The sequence below is a fragment of the Mauremys reevesii genome, linkage group 3 (genome assembly GCF_016161935.1).
Source record: "Mauremys reevesii isolate NIE-2019 linkage group 3, ASM1616193v1, whole genome shotgun sequence".
NCBI lineage: Eukaryota > Metazoa > Chordata > Testudines > Geoemydidae > Mauremys > Mauremys reevesii.
In genome coordinates, this window is record NC_052625.1 from 77,356,847 (window position 1) to 77,375,887 (window position 19,041).

The following is a 19,041-nucleotide window of genomic DNA, read 5'->3' on the forward strand; positions in this document are numbered from 1 at the left end:
ATACTCAAACGATGAAGCCCAATACAAATTATTACTGACTGTGCCTTCATCGACAACTATCCTATGACAAGTATAATTTTCATCCTAATATTACCGTAACAATGGAAATGTGTTACAAGTAAATGGGATATTTCTCTGCTGAGCACCAGAGACCCAAACAATCTCACCTGTGTGCCCAGAGACAGTGTGCAGTTAGCAATTAACATTAGCCTTATGGACTCTGGAGACTAGGTTAATATTGGCTGCTGGGACAACAAATCTTGATTAATATCTTAACATGTAAGTGGCTTAAAATTCTTACCAGATACTCAAGGTCATAGTCAGCTTGTGCAACTCTGGTGCTACTGAAAGTGTTTGTTTCAATGATATCAGCCCCAGAGAGCAAGTATTCCTGCAACAATAAAAAACAACTGAGAATTAATTATTTTAGATCAGGGGATAGAAAAGAAGGGAGTCAGAGGATTCTAACATTTTGTGATTTTCAGCTGAACAAGACAAAAGGAGAACTGCCTCCTAATTCACAGAAGAGCAAATCCTGCAGTTCTTACTCCTGTTGCTTTGAACTAGTGTTTAACACATTTGAGGTTACTCAGAGTTTTGGCATTTAAGGTTATATTTATAAATTAGTTTATAAAGGGTTAAAAACGATCAAGGTTCCAATTCAAGATGGTAATTTAGGCCCAAGCTTAACTTTAAGCATGTACGTAATCTCACTGATATGCTTAAAGTTAGACAACCTTCAAGATTCAAGGCCTAATAGATGTTATAAACACTTAACAGGCATGAGTTGCGTATGTTATAGATGGTTAAAATCAACCTACTGAATCATTTATTAAAATGGAATTAACAGATGTTATTAATTCTTTAAAAACTATGTATAAATGTACCCTTAATAAAGCATGACCATGTTTGTAGGCTGGGGTTGAAATTCTGGCCCCACTGAAGTTAATGGGAACTTGGTCATTGACTTCAATAGTGCCAGGATTTCATCCAAGATTTTCAAACAGTGAGGTGATGGTGAGAGGGGTCATTGTCAGGGACAGGTACAGAATGTTAGCAGGACTTGCCGAGTGACGCCATGTGGAATGGGAAAAGAAGATGGTGAGATGGAGGACTGGAAAAGAAAAGCTAAATGATGTGGAGGCAGCTGCATAGTATGGGAGCACAGATTGGCTAAGTAAGGAACACTGAAAGGTGTAGTAAGAGGAGGCCCTAAGATATAAACCTTGGTATCAGAGGCCTGGTATGAGGCCTGAGGCCTAAACTAAAGTAATGGTCAAGACTTTGCTAACATAAAGCAAAGTTAAGCTGTGAGCCAGAGGCAGGCCCTGCTCACAGAAGCAAGGAAAGGGCTGATGCTGCAAGAAGATACATACCTAAAAGGTACTGAACACTAGATATCAGAACATTCACATACTTGCACATTCCACACAGATAACAAAGAACAGGCTGGCCCATCACAATGACAGGGGCAAAGGGTAAAATGACGGATAGAGTTGTTTTGATCGAACCAACATGTACAAGGTGAGAGGCAGCACCTTAATACGTAGAGGGGTTGTACCATGCTACGTAGAAAGGTTGCACCTCAATACGTCAGGTGTGATGTGTAACTTAATTGTATCTGTGTATAAGAATGCATCCCTGGGGCGGTGTCTTTGTCCGGCCGAGGGGGCAGTAGAAAGTCCTGCCACTGACTGAGCCGGGTCCATTGCCAAGAGGCACTCTCTCGCAGTACGCCCGGTACACTAAGTAATCTACGGGGACCCTGCAAGGGTGTCCGAGGTCGCAATAAACCTAGCCGACGTGGCTTTGCATCTTACTGGACTCTGTGGTTATTGGGGGTTCTCGTAGGGTCTGCTGTGTCAGCTATCTGCGCAGAGCTTGGCAGCACACAGAGGGAACACATGCACGCAGCTGAGTGATATCAACATTGGAGAGAGCAGAGCACCACACCGGTACAACCCTGACAACAGAAGGGATTAGTAGTAGGTTGTGTTAGGAAGATTGTATTTATTGGGGATTGTGTTTAACTATTAAGTAACTGTGTGAGCTTGTTTCTGTAACCCTCATGTGCTTGTCTTCCTATTTCCCTACCTAATATTGTAGTTCACACTTATTGTGTCATGTATACGGCTACAAAAAAAGCTCTTTGGGGCAGGAACCTTGTCTTCCTATGTTTGGGAAACATCTTGCGCTACTGAAAAATGAACAAAAACAATTCTTCAGCTAGAAATATAGATGTGCAAACCTGCAGACACAAAAACTAGGTTACTGTCAGTCGCACTTGGCACTCGCTATGATTTTAAGTATTTACGCATACAATTTTTGAAGTGTTTCTTTCCCTGTTTTTCTGCGACTGACTGAAACAACCAACGGGGAAAGTGACTAATTGTCAGTGGGAAAAGAGAAAGCCTGACTTTTTACAAAACACTGCCAAAACTGTTCACAATATAAAACTATAAAATGAATGAATTTGTTTTCATTTGCTGCAATTTTAAGTATAATTTGTAACAGGGAAAAATGTAGGCAGAAGTGTGATTTGATAGTGTCCCTTTAATGACACACACAATAAAGCAGTGGGTGGGAGGGAGGAAAATCAGCTGTATGTTAGGCCTTTTAGCAAAATGCAAATTGGCAATCACGAATTCTTTTTCAACACTCAATGAAGCATAAACAAGCTTTCACCTATTAGGTCTCATCAGAAAGGCATGGCAATGAAAAAGGATTCCTAAGAAAAAACAAACAATTACTCTTTAATAGAAGTACAACAAATGTCATTAGGCTTCACTATTGTGTGGATTTTCTTAAAGGTGCGTGAGAAGATGAACACACTTCAAATGCTAAAGGAAAACTACATGATGATTTTTATATTTGGGTGATAAAAGTACTCATGTGACTACACTATTGAGTATTTGGGATTTTTCTAAATGAAGAAAAATGAATTTAATAGTAATTAAGGCAAATAAAATGTTAAACTGATGGCAGAATAGGAACATATCTAATGTTAAAGACAATATTAATTTTAAAATTAACTAGCAGAAAACTGATATTCCTCCTCTCTACTCCCTATTCTGGACACATGCGTCCACTCACACAAAGCTAATAAATACTGTGCAGATTCAAAGGGCACACTGATATTTATGATCTCATTTACACACTTGAGTTTCACTTTCACCTCCTTCAAAATCATTCATTAAATGACAACAATTTTGAACAATTTTGACCCTTCAAGCTCTTATTTTATCAGGAACATTACTGAATACAATATATTAGTAGATAATAATGCACTTGAATTGGGAAATCCACTTTGACTTTTGAAAATAGACTACCCACCACCACTCAATGACATGGGATGGATCGTGCTATAATTGCCCTGTTCTGTTCATTCCCTCTGAAGCATCTGGCATTAACCACTGTCAGAAGACAGGATACTGGGTTAGATGGACCATTGGTCTGACCCAGTATGGCCGTTCTTATGTTCTTAAAATATTTTAAAAGATTAAGTAGAAAATGAGGGAAATTCAGAAATAAAAAAAAAACTATTAACAGTTAAGGTTGCACATAGAAATCATTCAGAAGAGTCAGATTTTTTTTTCTTTAAATCAAAACTCTCAGAAGTCAGGTGATACAATACCTTATGAATTTTGTAGATTATATCAGGCTGAGTTATACTCAAAAGGTCATTGTTGCCTTTCAGATATTTTGAATGATCCTTAAATTCTTGCCCTCGGAAGTCCTCTTCTGATAGCTCATGCTGCTGGATCATGGTCCCCATGCCTCCATCCAAAACCATAATCCGCTCCCGCAAAATAGATTCAATTTCATCTTTCAAGCTCTTCTTCGTATTCACTATAAAAAATTACAATTAAAACAAAAGTAGCGTATATATTCAATCATAGGCCAGTTTGTTTATAAGCAGACGACACTTCCTCAGCCCCACCCCCTGATGGGTAAGTAAAAATTGAAATTTTTTATAACCCGTTCATAAGCCAACCCTATAATTCAGGGGTCAGCAAACTTTGGCTCCTGGGCCATCAGGATAAGGCGCTGGTGGGCCGAGATGGTTGTTTACCTCGAGCATTCACAGGCACGGAGGTAAACCTAAGTAAACAAAGTGTCCCGGTGCGCCAGATGCTTACCCTGACGGGCCGGGACAGCAACTAGTGGGAAATTTTGGGGGGGGGGGGGAATCTGGGAGTCAGGGGAGTAAACCCTGTGACCACCCCCCACATGACCCCACCCCTAGCCCAGGACCCCCACATTCTCCCCATCCCATCCCACCCCACCTTATCTGGGGAGGGCCAGGGGAGGATGTCTCTGACCTGGCTGGAGTTGTGCCGGCAGGCTGGGCAGCGCGGCCACAGCCTGCTCCGGCAGGCCAGACCGGGCGGCACAACCACAGCCTGCTCCAGCACCCTCTGGGGGGCAGGGCCAAGCAGCACAGCTGCAGCCTGCCAGCCCCGGAGCTGCAGCCGCTTCAGAGGCTGGTGGGAGAGCACGAGCCCCGCCTCTTCCCTTCTGTCTCTGTTGGCTGTGCTGCCTCTCCTTGCTCCCTTTGTTGGTGGGAGGAGCTGTCCAACCTCTCCCTCTCTATACCTGTTCATAAGCCAACCACCATATCTGGTGCGCCCCTTTTTTACTAAAAAAAATTCAGCTTATGAACGAGTATATACAGTAAGCAACTTTGAAATCCCCCCTCACCCAAAATACATAATTTTAAAGTATAAGTACTTTGAATTTTCAAAGTTAATTTCAAACAAGGGTTATTTGTTTTATTATAAGATAGTGGTCAGTTATGGTACTGCACCTGAAGTTGTGATATTTTAATATGAGCAAATAATATGTTATAGGTCTCTGACCCTGCTTCTGCATCTGTATGAGCAGAACCCTCCTGCAGGAGCCGCACTTGACTCAACGCAGATTCACCTGTATGGAGTCAGCTGTAGACACAGAGCCTAAGTATATACCCAAGTATATAAGTAACCATTTCCATAAGCAACTAGGCATATAGATATTGACCTATCCCTTCCACTACATCAGCACTTATTCAATGCAAATTTTGAATTTCTCTTTGTACAAATTCTCTCAGGGGCCTATTCCTGCAGTCTTTACACAAGCAAGACTCCCACTGAACTAAATGGGAGTTTCAACTGAGCAAGGACTACAGAGTCAGCTCCATCCTGACAGACTTTACTTCCTTGGGGAAAGGTCTGGGCCACACCCACGTATCTCATCTGAATTTGATTTTCAGTTATAGATTTATTTGACCTGACCATTACCGTGCTCCAGTGAAAAAGGCTGCCTACTTCTTTTCAGGGCTAAGTGCAGACCTTTTAAAGTTTCCTTACGCAAACATAACATGCTTTAGCACTGAAGAATTCCTCTACTACCCAGATACAAATATAACACAGTTGTTAGTGATGCTTGGACAATGGACATTCATGGATAAAAGGAAACAAACAATTTAAGGTTTGATCCGAAGCTCATTGTTGAAGACCACAGAAAGATTCGCATTTACAGTAACTCCTAACTTAACGTTGTAGTTATGTTCCTGAAAAATGCAACTTTAAGTGAAACGATGTTAAGCGAATCCAATTTCCCCATAAGAATGAATGTAAATGGGGGGGTTAGGTTCCAGGGAATTTTTTTTTTTTTGGCCATACAGTACAGTACTATAGTTGGGAGGTGCCCCCGCCTTACCCCACACAGGCACAGCCCACTGGTGCTGCAGACAATGAGGCAGGCAAGGAGGCTGAAGATGCTGTAGACTAGGAGAAGCACGTTGTGCTGCAGCAGTGGCAGCTCCCCCTACTCTGCATGCCCCAGGGGCAGGGGGCTCAACCCTCGGCCTGCCCACGCCACCCCTTCCCCCAAGCCCCCACCCTTAACCCACCTCTTCTTCCCCCCACTCCCCTTTACTCCTTCTCCCTCCCTCCCCTGCCCGCAGCAATCAGCTGGCTTGCAGCGACCAGGAAGCAGGAGGGGGAGGAACAAGGACATGGTGCACAGCCCCGCCCCTCAACACCATAAGCCAGCTGATTGCTGCGGGCAGGAGACAGGGGAGAGAGGGAGGGGGGAGGTATGCTGCGTCCTTGCTCCTCCCGCCTCCCTCCTGCCCATGGCTTGTGATGTTCAGGGGGAGGAGCAAGGACTCGGCGCGCAGGCTCCCCCCTCTCTCACCTGCCTCCTGCCCATGGCAATCAGCTGGTTTGTGGCATTCGGGAGGCAGAGAAGGGAGGAGCAGCCTGTACACTGAGTCCTTGCTCCTCCCCTCTCCCTCCTGAACGCCACAAGCCAGCTGATTGCCATGGGCAGGAGGAGGAAGAGGAAGAGGAAGGCACTGATCCGCAGGGTCTGCCGGCGGGCGGGCGGCGCTATGGGGGTGGGGGGCGTAGGGGAGCTGATGGGGGCAGCCAAATGACATTATAGCAAAGCATTGCACAACTTTAAATGGAGCATGTTCTGTAACAGAGCAAGGACGTAAGATTGAAACAACGTTTAGCGAGAGGACATTAAGTGGGGAGTTACTGTACTTCAATGCACTTTGGATAAGGACCTTAGATCCAAAATTTGGATTTTATTAAAAAAAAGGGGGGGGAATGGGAGATTCAGAACTTAAAATGAATAGAACTGTGTCCTGACTTTTAAGTGAATATCAATAATATTTTTTAGAAATCCACAAACACTGCCTTGTGGTGTTAGAAAGCAAACCACAAGTGTTGTGCTAGTGTGAGACAAAAACTAATAAATAGAGCTGGCCAGAAAAACTCCAATGAAATATTTGTTGTCAGGATTTGCTGATTCAGCCAAATCAAATCATTTCATAGAGACAGTTGGTTTCCTGCCAACTTGGTGAGCTGCAGGGGACTCCATGATCTGTGTCTCCAAGGCATCCACCTCAAAATCAAGGCTTCATAACCTTTTGCAGAGAATTTTGATTTGGAGGTGGAGTGGTATTGTAAGTGGGAATGAAACCAGCTTTGGAAATATGGAAATCCTCTACAAAACTTAATTACTTTTCTCCACCCAGGTGTACTTAATAAACAGTAAGTGGAACTAACCACTCCAGCCCCAATGTCTACAAGGAGAGAAATGCAAAAATAAGCCAACAGTAAATAGTGAAGAACTGAGTACATTTTAAAAAATTCTTTCCATTTGAATTATCTAAACATGTTCTCCCTATCACAAAAATTAAAAAACAAAAACAAACAACCTGCTATATTAAGTGTCTCTAGCCATCTCATCAATTGCAACTGTCTATTTGGACCCTCATCCTGCAATGACCTATAGGAAGGGTCCTTCCATGCCAACTTCAACAGATCTTTGCGTATGTCCACACACATGCATCTCACTGCAGTACCAGGCCTTGAAGACTGGTGAATAAAACAATCTGTTCCTTAAAATAAACAAACAAACCAACCAACCAACAGCACATGCTTTTGGACAGTCAATGACCAAAAAGCAATATACACTATGACAGACACCTGCAAAAAGCTTCTTCAAACATAAACAGGAAATAACCTTCTTGGTCTTAGCAACTGAGCTGAGAGAGAAAACCAAAACAAGCAAATTATATGGGAATGCTGTGCTGCTATTGGGTGATTTGACTCTACTAGTAGTACTATTTTTATTTCAATCAATACTAGATTCACATATTCATCAACATGATGAAAAAAAATCTGCTTAGTACTTCCAGCCCTTAAAGTTCAAATGTCACATTATCATTCCTCTCCTCCTCACCCCCAAATAATGGATGGGTTTAGAAGTTATGAAACTTTTAAAACAGTGAGGTGTTTCTTCAGTCCCCTTCATGATTTTAGGGGTAATCTGCAGCCCCCTAGCATTTTTGTATGACCATTTCAGGCTGAAAATTCCACTTTACCTGCATGCAAAATGCATGCACAAAAATACACTCTTGTTATAACGAAGCCCTAGGGATCCAAGCCATTTGTTTGGTATAGCCACGAGTCTATTACAGCGAGGTGGCGGGGGGAGACAGATCCTCCAGCCCCAGAGCCGCGGCAGGGAAACAGCGCACTCTAATCTATATTTAAATTGGTAATGGGCATTTGAGGTCAACTACTGGGCAATTCCAGTTTCCGCTCAGTAGCATATTAGTTAACCAGCAGGGCGACTTGCATCACTTAAAAAGTTTGTTTAACCCGGGGGCACGAGACACTACCAGGTACAGGCAGGCTGAGGAGTCAAAGGCAGGTTTCGGAAATTCATGTGCTCGTTAAAAATGTTACGCACGCTCATCAGCGGGTGCAACAAGCATACATTGAACCGTAAGACGGGCCAGCGCACCTCTGTTTTCGAGGAGGCGCCTCCCCAGGCAACACAGAGCAGCAAGTTGCTAATCTGAGCCCTGGAGCACACGCGGCCCAGGCAAGCTCGCTAGGCGGACAACAGAGGCGCCGCTCCCCGGTTGCACGAGGATTGCAGCAGCAGCAGCTCCCCCCCGCCCCCCAGTGTCTTGGCAGAGAGCGACACTCAGAGCCCCCGGCAGCCCCCGCCGCGGCGGCCCCGGGGCTCGGCTCCCCGCAGAGCTGAGGACAAGGCCGCCCCGAGCCCCACGCGCCGGCCCAGGGGACCCAGCACCGGGACACGCAACACCCGGCCCCTTAGTTACCCGGCCGCTCGGGGAACTTGTAGCCGGCGGGCGACATGGCGCAGCTGCAGGGCCGCCCGCTCCTCCTCCTCCTCCGGCAGCGGCGGGGCGGGGCGGGGCCGGGGCGGGCCGGGGTAGCGCGCCTGGGTCCGCGCCTCCACCTGGGCCGCTCCCCGCGCACGTGACGCAGCCGCAGCAGGGCCCGGCGGCGCTCGCGGGGGTGGTTGCTGCTATGCGGCAGGAAGGGCGGCTCTGTGAGGGCTGAGCCGGCAGCTGCCGTGGGCTCAGAGCAGCAGGGCCTGGGCCTGGGCCTGGGCCTGGGCCTAGGCAGGGGCCCACCTCTGAAAACCAGAACCAGGGGAGGCTCCAGGCCCCAGCACGCCAAGGGGTAGCATGCTGCGGGGGGCGCTCTGCCGGTCGCCGAGAGGGCGGCAGGCAGGGCTCCGGTGGACCCTCCGCAGGCACGCCTATGGGAGGTCTACTGGAGCCGCAGGACCGGCAGAGCGCCCCTGTGGCATGCTGCCGTGCTTGGGGTAGCGAAATATCTAGAGCCGCCCCTGACCAGAACCTACCGTGACTTCATTCCCCTTGTGACAGACCCAGTTCCAGATCCCTGCATGCACCCTGTGGGGTTGGGGGCCAGCACAAGAACATAAGAGCGACCATGCTGGGTCAAACCAGTGGCCCATCATCCTGTCTTCCGACAGTGGCCAGTGCCAGACGCTTCAGAGGGAATGAACAGAACAGCGTAATTACCTAACAATCCATCTCTTGTTGGGCCAGTCCCAGGAGCTGGCAGTCAGAGGCTTAGGGATGCCCAGAATCAGGGGTGTTTGTGTTCTTCCCAGTGCCTCCCTCCTTGCATTGGTTGTTTCCACCCTTTTGGAGAGGCTGCAGTAGAGTGAAAGGAAAAAAAAGAGTCTCAGTTGAACTGGCTGATCCACCTTTGACAAGATAGAGCTAGTCTGGCATTACCGGTGTCCCTGGGAGAGGTCCGTCTGATCTGGGTGGCCTCCAGGAAGCTAGCACAAACCCTGGTTCCATAATATACCAGTGTGCTGACATAGCTAGAAAAGGTGCAGACATTCGCAATAAGCCAAAAGTTTACCACCAGCTTTTGGTTTAAGGTATTTAAATATTTGTAATTAGCCAAAGTGCTGGTTACAAACCCTCTGTAGGACAAACAAGACTTAGAAGCCCAGATAACTCATGGTTATTGCATCCAACGAAGTGGGTATTCACCCACGAAAGCTCATGCTCCAAAACGTCTGTTAGGCTATAAGGTGCCACAGAATTCTTTGCTGCTTTTACAGATCCAGACTAACACGGCTACCCCTCTGATACATGATTATTTCAGTCACTAATGCTGCTAATAAGTATCACAAATTCAACTTCATGATTCAAGAAAAGGGATTATTCACAGTGAAGAAATACAATTTGACAACAAATTAATTATGCTGGTATATGCAAGTAAGAAATTTAAACATAACTGGAGAAATAGCAATATAAAATTGACATGGTTGTTAAAAAGAATAGAGACTAATGTGGTCATTACCTCATATAAGTATTTATAAAGCTTACATTAAACCAGATGAAGAATCTGTTCTCCCCTTATAAATGTAGTGGAAGAGAGCAGGAATGAGATATATTGTCAGATAGAATGAACTCTTTCCATGTATGAAAGGGGGGAACTATATTAATACTAATATTTGCAAATATTTCTATGATGTAACTTAAGTGGAGTATTACATGCATTAGCCCATTTAAAATTAATAACATGAGAAGTTAAAGTTTTGTCTGTGAATGGAATCTTGTACAGATACTTTAAAGTATCATACACATACACAAACATTCTGGTCTAATATAATAAAGATTTTAAGATGTGGTTGACAAAAAATTACAGTTTAGTTACATACCTTAGTTATTGTCAAGGAGCTGATTTCAAGAGTATAGTGAATTATGAACCTGAATGTGTATCCTTAGAACTTGCAGCTAAATGAAATATCATGCTTCAGACAGATGAAAGTTACCCAGTGACATGATGCCCTGACATGGTGAAAGCTGCTATGGTGGAGAAAGCTACAGTATGTCACAAAGAGAAGAATCAGAAGATATCACAAAATACATAATATCAGATAAATAGATTAATGCTAGAAGGAACCATTATATTTATCTATAGTCTGACCTCATGCATAAACAAAGGCCGTAGCATTTCACTCAGCAATTCCTACAGTAAGCTTTATAACTGGTGATTGAACTAGAACACACCTTTTAAAAAGACATCCCATCTTGAAGTAAAGACCTCATCACTTTGGAGAATTTATCACACCTGCTGGTAAGATGTTCCAAAAACTGACACCTCCATCTACCCCCAAAAACCCCAACCAACATAAAACATAAAACCCCTGAAAGAAATCAACTGTAAAACCATAACAGTAGGGAGCAAAAACTAAAAACAACGCACACTACCCTATGCAGAGATTTTACCAAAATAAAGGAGAAGTGCCAAAGACTCCATGAGGGCAGTCCGCTTTGCTATTGCTATCAGTTTTGCATGGAAGTTGCTCAGGCCCCAATCCACAAAGGTACTTAGGCACCTAAACCTCAGATTTAGGCACTGTGATCCACAGAACTCTCACTGAACCCTGTAAGCACTTAAGTTTCTGCCTCTGACCTTGTGCACTGTATTCTGTTGTAGTGATTTAGATGAGCCAAAGGTGTTAGTATAACCCAGTCATCGTCCAACATTAAACAGTTTTAAACAAGGTTCAGGGTTGAGTATAAAGTGACCTCAGCCTGCTTAGTGTCATGGCAAACATACCATTAAAAATCCTTTAAACCTTTTATTGAAGATACAGAAAGGAAGGAAAAACAGTTAAACATTTGAAATGTAAGGAATTAAGTAAGATTTTATTTTTAACAGCATCCCTTGTGTCCTCTCCCTTTAGCTGGAGAGAGTTTATAGATGGAAAAGACCCCTTTTTGACTGTCTTTTAGATGGTATCAAAGATGGTAATAATTGTCCTTTTGGGGAAAAGAGAAATTTGTTGAGCTGGGCTGTAGCTGTTGTTACTGCTGTTGTCGTTAAAGTCATATCCCATTTCCTAAGAAGACAAAGCAAGACACACACAAGAGGGGAGAGGAAAGAACAGCAATGAAAGAAAATGCAACTTCTGTCTCTAGTGTTGATTCTCAATTTTAGCCTCATTGCTGGCTGGAAAAACACAGGACCAGCACGCAGTCTGATCAGCCACTCCAAGACCTGGTAAACTCATATAAATATTGGGCTGTTTAAGGCATCACATTTAGTTGCCTTTTTCTGGTCACAGGCTTTCAGCCATGTTACAAAATATGCTAAGCCAGCAGGGCCCACTCCAGGCACCAGCGTAGGAAGCAGGTGCTTGGAGCAGCCAATTCAAAGGAGCAACACTCCGTCCGGTATCAGGGTGGCACGTCTGGGTCTTCGGTGGGAATTCAGCGGTGGGTCTCTCATTTCCATTCTTCCTCTTTGAGCTGCCGCCAAAGAGGAAGAGAGGGAAGACCCGCCGCCAAACTGCCACAGAAGAAGCGGTGCGATTGAGCTGCTGCCGAAGTGCCGCCACTCTTTTTTTTTTTTCCCCACTTGGGGTGGCAGAAAAGCTGGAGCCGGCCCTGTAAGCCAGACTCTTATTAAACAGAAGGGTGGAGAGTTAGGCAAGTGAAGAAATATGGTAGTAATAAGAAAAAGGACACGAGAGAGAAAGGGAGACAGACAGTCTCACATCCCAGGTGGTATTCAGGATTTAGCTGGAGCTGGTGGAGGTGGCCATGTCATCTGGCTCCCTCTCTCTGGCGCAGTCCAGTCAGGACATCTCTCAAGATTAGGATGAAGAAGGTCCAGGGTCCCAGGAAATGATAGGGGTGGCAGGCATGATAGTGAAGCTTGCTCCAGTAACCAATTTCACCCCCAAAATCTCTGTCTTTAAGGACCCACAAAAGGAGTGGTGGGTGGAACAGCCCATCTCCTTTTTATTTTGTCCTCCAATTAGGCCTAATATCTGACACACCAATTTCGGTTCATTAATTTCCAGTCCCACATTTTCTTGTTTACAAAGTATGATCTTAACACAGTTTTTGAGTTATGTCAGTAGGCCTCTTTGTTTGTACTAATTCAAAGAAGCCTATTGATTCCCTTTTGTACATTTTCCCACCAACATTATAGGTTATTGTGACATTTTATGAACTTTCACCTACTTTTGACAGCTGAGTTCACAATTAAAGTAAATTTGTAGGCCCAATTATTACAACATGCCTCACTGTGGGCGTCTGGACACCTATCGCCCTAAGTCCCATATTCACAAACCAGGGGAAGATTGGCATTCAATTTATCCACCTAAGTCACATGCAAGGCCTGATCTGGTAGGTGGCCTGAGAGGTCACCTACAAGATCAAATTCCAGTCCAAATCCAGGAAGAGCCGTTTTTAACCTGATGATTAGAATACTTGCCTAGGCTGTGGGAGACCCGCACCCAGGTTCAGTCCCCACCCCCTTTTCTGCCAGAGGCAAAGAAAGGATTTGAACAGGGGACTCTAACCACTGAGCTGTGGGATATTCTGATGTAGGGCTTCCTCAGTCTCTCCTGTGGAAATTGTTTCATTGTGGATAAATAATGAAAAGGTGATTGTAATAGAGGGACTGGGTCCCCACATTCCACATGGATGCCTTAGCCATTGCACTACATGTAAGTGTTTGTTCAAAGTAGAACAGTGATCGGGACAAAAAGAGAGAGTGAGTGAGAATGACTCTGTACTCCAATGGTTAGGGCACCCCAAATATTTGGGAGACACAGGGTCCTCACTCTCTCACTATTTATTCACAGTGGAACAGCTTCAACAGGAGAGATTGAGAGAGCCCTATGTATGTGCATATACTCAATATGGTGTCATATTGTTACAGCTACAATTAATTCAAATATACATTTATCATTAAGATTGAATTTGTATTTGAGCACAAGACAAGATTCTTAATTGTATTAATGTTGATTTGTTACAGACTAGGGGATCTGGGGTTCCATTCCTTGATTTCTTTATTTTTGCTGAATATTATAGAGGGAATTGGTAACTATCCTTATATTTATACTTTCCATTATAAAGGAGTATTGCAACTTTTTCTGCTAAGACTTCTAACATCTCCATTGTTCGCAGCAGATCTTTGAAATTCAGCAGTGAGGATGGCCTCAAGCTAGAGAAATACCTATTCTCGGTCCCATGAAATTCAGTTCAAATTTAGCTACATTAGAGTGTTAAAAGATTATTGCCTTTCTGTTGCTTTCAAACCAGCATCAGCTCTGCACGAGGAACAATTGGGAACTCTGTGGTGGGGGAAAATTAAACCCTAATTCTGCTCCCCCCATTCTGGCCCCAGTCTTTAATTGCATCATTACATGCTATTTTTACCACAGGAGTCCTCATTCATCCAGTACACGGATGGGACACACAAGGGAACAGAATAAAAGGTTGCACAGGCAACCATAAATCTGGCCTCTACTTTAGAGAGTTTGACTTTGCAACCTAAATACATACAAAAAGAAATGTAATGTTATATATTTGGTAATTGTTTATTAATGGCACTCTGGTTTGTCTAACGCAGCAGTTCTCACACTGTGGGTTGTGACTCCAAAGTGAGTCGCAACCATGTTTTAATGAGGTTGCCAGGGCTGGCTTAGACTTACTGGGGCCGAAGCCAAAGCCCAAGGGCTTCAGCCAGGAGCGCCGCCAGCCTTTTTGCCACCCTAGGCAGCGGAAGGTCCCGCCCCCGAAATGCCGCCCCGACAGAGGCAGCGGAAGGTCCGGCCACCGCAGTCGCTGCCCCCCAAAATGTTAGCGCCCTGGGCAACTGCCTAGGTCGCCTAATGGGTTGCGCCGGCCCTGGCTTCAGCCCTGGGCAACAAGGCTCAGGTTACAGGCCCCCTGCCTGGGGCTGAAAACCTTTGGCTTTGGCCACCCCACACTCAAGTTTGGCCCCCCACCAGCAGTGACTGGGCTCGGATGAGCTTAGGTTTCAGTTCTCTCCGGGGCTGTGTAGTAATTTTTGTTGTCAGAAGGGAGTCACTGTGCTATGAAGTTTGAGAACCCAGGTCTAACATGTACAGACAAACCTATAGTGCAGTGGTCTCCAAAGTGGGGTGTGTGAACCCCAAGTGGTGCACAAGACGATCCATTGGGGGGTGCGGCAGGAGGAGCATCGCCGGAGGAAAAAAAAAGTGGGGCGGCCGGAGGAGGGAGGGAGCGAGGAAGCTCCCCCGCCCCTCCGGGCCAGACAGGGCCACCTGGAAATCAGGGGCTTTAGGGGCTGCAGGGCCCTGGGCTAAGGGGGCCCCGGGGCCCTGGCCTGCAGCTCTAAAGCCCCTTTCGGAATGCGGCCCTGAGTTCTCCGGCCCCTGGAGAAGCAGGGGCAGCCGTACAGCCGGTGGCAGGAAAGAAGCGGCGCTTTCCCCTTCAAAGCCAGCTGGAGAGAAATGGGGCTTTGAAGGGGAAAGGGCTTTGAAGGGAAAAGCGGCGCTTCTCTCTGGCCGCTGGCTGTGTGGCTGCCCCTGCTCCTCCTGAGTCCTCCGGCCCGTGCTCGCAGGGCCGCATTCCGAAAGGGGCTTTAGAACTGCAGGCCAAGGCCCCAGAGCCCCCTTAGCCCAGGGCCCTGCAGCCCCGAAAGCCCCTGCGTTCCGGGTGGTCCTGCCTGGCGGTGGGGGCGGGCAGCTCCCAGAATCGTGGCCATGGAGGCAGTGCCGCGCTGCACAGATCACCTGCACACCCCCTGCACCAAACAGGAGCTGCAGCAGGTAAGTGCTCTGCACCTCCTGCCTGCCCCAGCCCTGAGCCTCCTCCCGCACCTCCACCCTGAGCGCCCTTCTCACACCCTAACTCCCTTCCAGACCCCGCACCCCACCCTGAGCGCCTTCCCACACCCTAAACCTAATCCAGACCTTCTAATCGCTGTATCACAAAGTATTAAACCAGGATTTTCAGAAATAATGAAGCATATTCAATTACATTGCTCTCACTAAAAAATATTAATAATAATTTTTGAGAGCGCAAAAAGGTTTTTTGTACCTTATAAAGATGAAATAAACAATATTTAAAAAATATTATTTATTTCATCTTTATCTCATCCTTTTTTAATTTCTATTTTTGGGTATATTTTATTATATAATATATTAGTACAGTAGTACGTGTATATAATTTATACATAAATAAATATACATATATTGGGGGTGCGTGCTCAAAAAATTTTTACTGATAGGGCTGCACGATCAAAAAAGTTTGGAGACCACTGCTACAGTGTACAAAAATACCATAAAGCTTTTTTATAATAGCACTCACGTACCCATCTCAGATTTGGGGATGTGGACGTTTGTATTTAATTTGTAAAACAGGTGAAATGTTGTGAAATATTTCAGCACAAGAGGGGCAATATTATTTGCACTGTGATAACACTGAGGGATCCTAGTCGTGGCTTATAGCCCCATTGTGCTAGGCACTATACAAATAGTTTTTTTGTTGTTTATTTATCTCTACCTTCAAGAGCGTATACAAGTTAAGGGCCTATGTAAATTATAATTCAATAAAGCAAAAAATATTCTCTAGCTAGTGACACTGAGGTAGTCATCAGAGCTCTAGAAATAGCAGCAACATCAAATAATAATGGTCAGTTTGGGCTGCCTTCTGTTTCACTTCTGCATCCAGCTGACTACATGCAGATCCCACAGACATCACTTTCTCCAGATGTGCATGCAAAATGTCCTTCATGCTACTCAACCAAAAGGCAGAATTGTGCTACGGGCCCAACATAATACCTGTCAAAGTCAGCAGGAAGAGCCTGATCCAATGCCTATCAAACTCAACAGCAGTCTCTAATTAGTGCTATGACAAGTGGTTATATTCCCTACTGGCTACCAATAAGTACCCAGAAAGCTGCAACATTCTATAAACTTTGAAAGAAATTATTTCTTACATGATCATTAAGACAGAAGGTCAACTAGGCTAGAAAGAAGGGCCAATACAACACCAGTAGGAAACGTTCTTATTTAAACCAATATCAGTTCTACATATAATATAGTTTTATAACATTTGTGCAGGTATCTCTCAGCATGCACAGCATCCTGGTTTCTGCAGGAGACTGGAAATTTTTTGACATTGAAAAACTAATCTCTTTCTAATTGCATCAAAATGAAACTTTAAATCCAAATAAGTATTTTTAGCTACAAAAGGATTAAAACCGTTTAAATCAATTAGCATTCTAGTATTTCAAATATGTTTGGGCCTGGTTTCAGCTTTTTCCTCTTCCTGAAACAGCTTAGCTTTAAAAAAGGGAAAAGTTTAAACCAGTCAGTCTTTGAAGCGAACTAAGGCCTTGTCTACACTGCAGGGAAAAGTCGATTTAAGCTACGCAATTTGAGTTACGTGAATCTACTTACCATGGGGTCCACACTATGCAATGTCAATGGGAGACACTCTCTTGTCAACTCCCCTTACTCTTCTCAATCCAATGGAGTACATGAGTCGACAGGAGAGCCATCTGCGGTCAATTTAGTGGGTCTTCACTAGACCAATCCCTTGTCAATCCCCCAGTAAGTGTAGACAAGCCCTAAGACTTTCTGGTTTGGTTTTCCAATCACGTTACTTTACAACAAAAGTAACTCCTTTGAGTTACAGTACACCTCTTTGTGTTCTCTTGTGTATTCATAAGAAGGAGGCACAGGCTGGACTCTAAGAAGTAAGGCATTATTAGAACTAAAACAGAGTTACATAAGAGAGGGGAGAGCCATGCACTCCTAGTTGTATATCTGGCGAAGCTGATGCTAGACTGCTTCCAGATGGTTGTCTTTAGCCCCAGTCTAGCTCCCTCTAATGTATCCTCTGCTCTTAAAGGCATAGTACATACTCCTAATTCTCTTATGTTGCTGTAAGAGAGTAGGGAATCAAGCCAAATATATTAGAATGTGAACTTTTAGCTGTTGAGCCTGTGCATTGGCCACTTCTATTATATCCATTACAAAATTAGGGCCCAATCTTTCATCTCTTGTGTGATCAATCTTAATTCATATGGGGCTCAGTTTCCACTATTTTTATTCACATGAGTAGTCTTTATTCAAGCAAGAACAATGGGATTATTTATTTCATCAGTGTTGAAGGACTGCACCCCTATTAATGCTTTCAAAAACATACAGCTTCAATTCTGAGACCAGAGCAAAAAACTAATCTGATTTCTGACCCACAGATCTCGGCATGCTGTTTTGTACAAGTTAGCAGTGATTTGTACAGTTTTGTTGAGTACGGATTCTTTCCCTGTTAATGATTGTTATGTTTGCCCTTTGTACGCAGCATAGACCCTGTGTGCAGAATTTCAGTTTTATTTAAGAATTAAAAATGTTAGTCTTCATAGTTGTGAAAGTGATTTTTTTGAAGTGAAATAAATATTAAACTGACATGAATGGAACTGAGATGTTAACATTTCCCGTTCTAAGGCTGACATTGGCATAAATACATTGGGTGGGATCTACAAAGGGACTTAAGCATTGCAACACCCCCAATGTTACAATGCCTAACTTTTAGGCACCTACAAAATCACATGAACAACACTGCAATCCACAAAGCCTGAGTTAGGCTCCCTATACAATGAATGGGGAAAGACTGAGGCACCTAATAACAGAAACCACAAAAGCCAACATGGTAGGAGGGAAGCCACCTAAATTAGCCAGTGAGAGATGCCAACAGAGTGGCATGTGCTAAGCCCCTCCTCTCTCTCTCTGAGATCCGTGCCTATGGGAGGTGCCTATGTCAGCTTAGTGAGCCACAAACAGGAACTTGCTGCCTGGAGTAAGGCAGCTTAGGCACCTAAATGTCTTTGTGAGGGAATGAGTTAGGTGCCTACCTCACTCTCAGGGGCGGCTCCAGGCCCCAGCACGCCAAGCGCGTGCTTGGGGCAGCAAGCCACGGGGGAGCGCTCTGCCGGCGCCGCGAGGGCAGCAGGCAGGCTGCCTTTGGCGGTTTGCCTTCGGAGGGTCCGCTGGTCCTGCGGCTTCGGTGGGCCTCCCGCAGGCATGCCTGCGGAGGGGCGGAGGGTCCGCTGGTCCCACGGGAGGTCCGCCAAAGCTGCGGGACCAGGGGACCCTCCACAGGCAAACCGCCGGAGGCAGCCTGCCTGCCGTGCTTGGGGCGGCAAAATCCCTAGAGCCGCCCCTGCTCACTCCACACAAAACAGCCAGAGGAGGAAGTGCCACTGCCAGCATCCACTTTATAAAACTTTTAGGCCAGAGTTTAGAGCACTTGCCTTGGATGTGGAAGACCTAGCTTCAATTCCCCCTTCCCTTTCAGAAGGGGAGTAAGGCTCTGAAGGGGGGTGTGGGGGGGTTCCCCACCAGCCTGCTCTAACCACTGAGCTATCCTGGCATAGG

At 45.2% G+C, this 19,041-nt stretch overlaps 1 protein-coding gene across 4 annotated transcripts in view; it reads right to left on the reverse strand.

The window, feature by feature from the left end:
* The window catches only part of MTR (5-methyltetrahydrofolate-homocysteine methyltransferase), an 85,328-nt gene extending 68,103 nt beyond the window's left edge, over nt 1-17,225 (reverse strand). The window contains exons 1-4 of one of the 4 annotated variants that reach the window (XM_039531292.1): nt 17,062-17,225; nt 9,368-9,502; nt 3,635-3,849; nt 302-391 (exon numbers count right to left, since the gene is read on the reverse strand). In XM_039531292.1, coding sequence (XP_039387226.1) covers nt 302-391; nt 3,635-3,793 — 249 coding nt within the window. In that variant the 5' untranslated portion in view covers nt 3,794-3,849; nt 9,368-9,502; nt 17,062-17,225. Of the gene's footprint in view, nt 1-301; nt 392-3,634; nt 3,850-4,859; nt 4,888-8,307; nt 8,459-8,632; nt 8,758-9,367; nt 9,503-17,061 lie in introns of those variants that run through there. The other 3 variants (XM_039531289.1, XM_039531291.1, XM_039531290.1) reach the window with 3 other exon arrangements.
* Nucleotides 17,226-19,041: the final 1,816 nt, after the last annotated feature.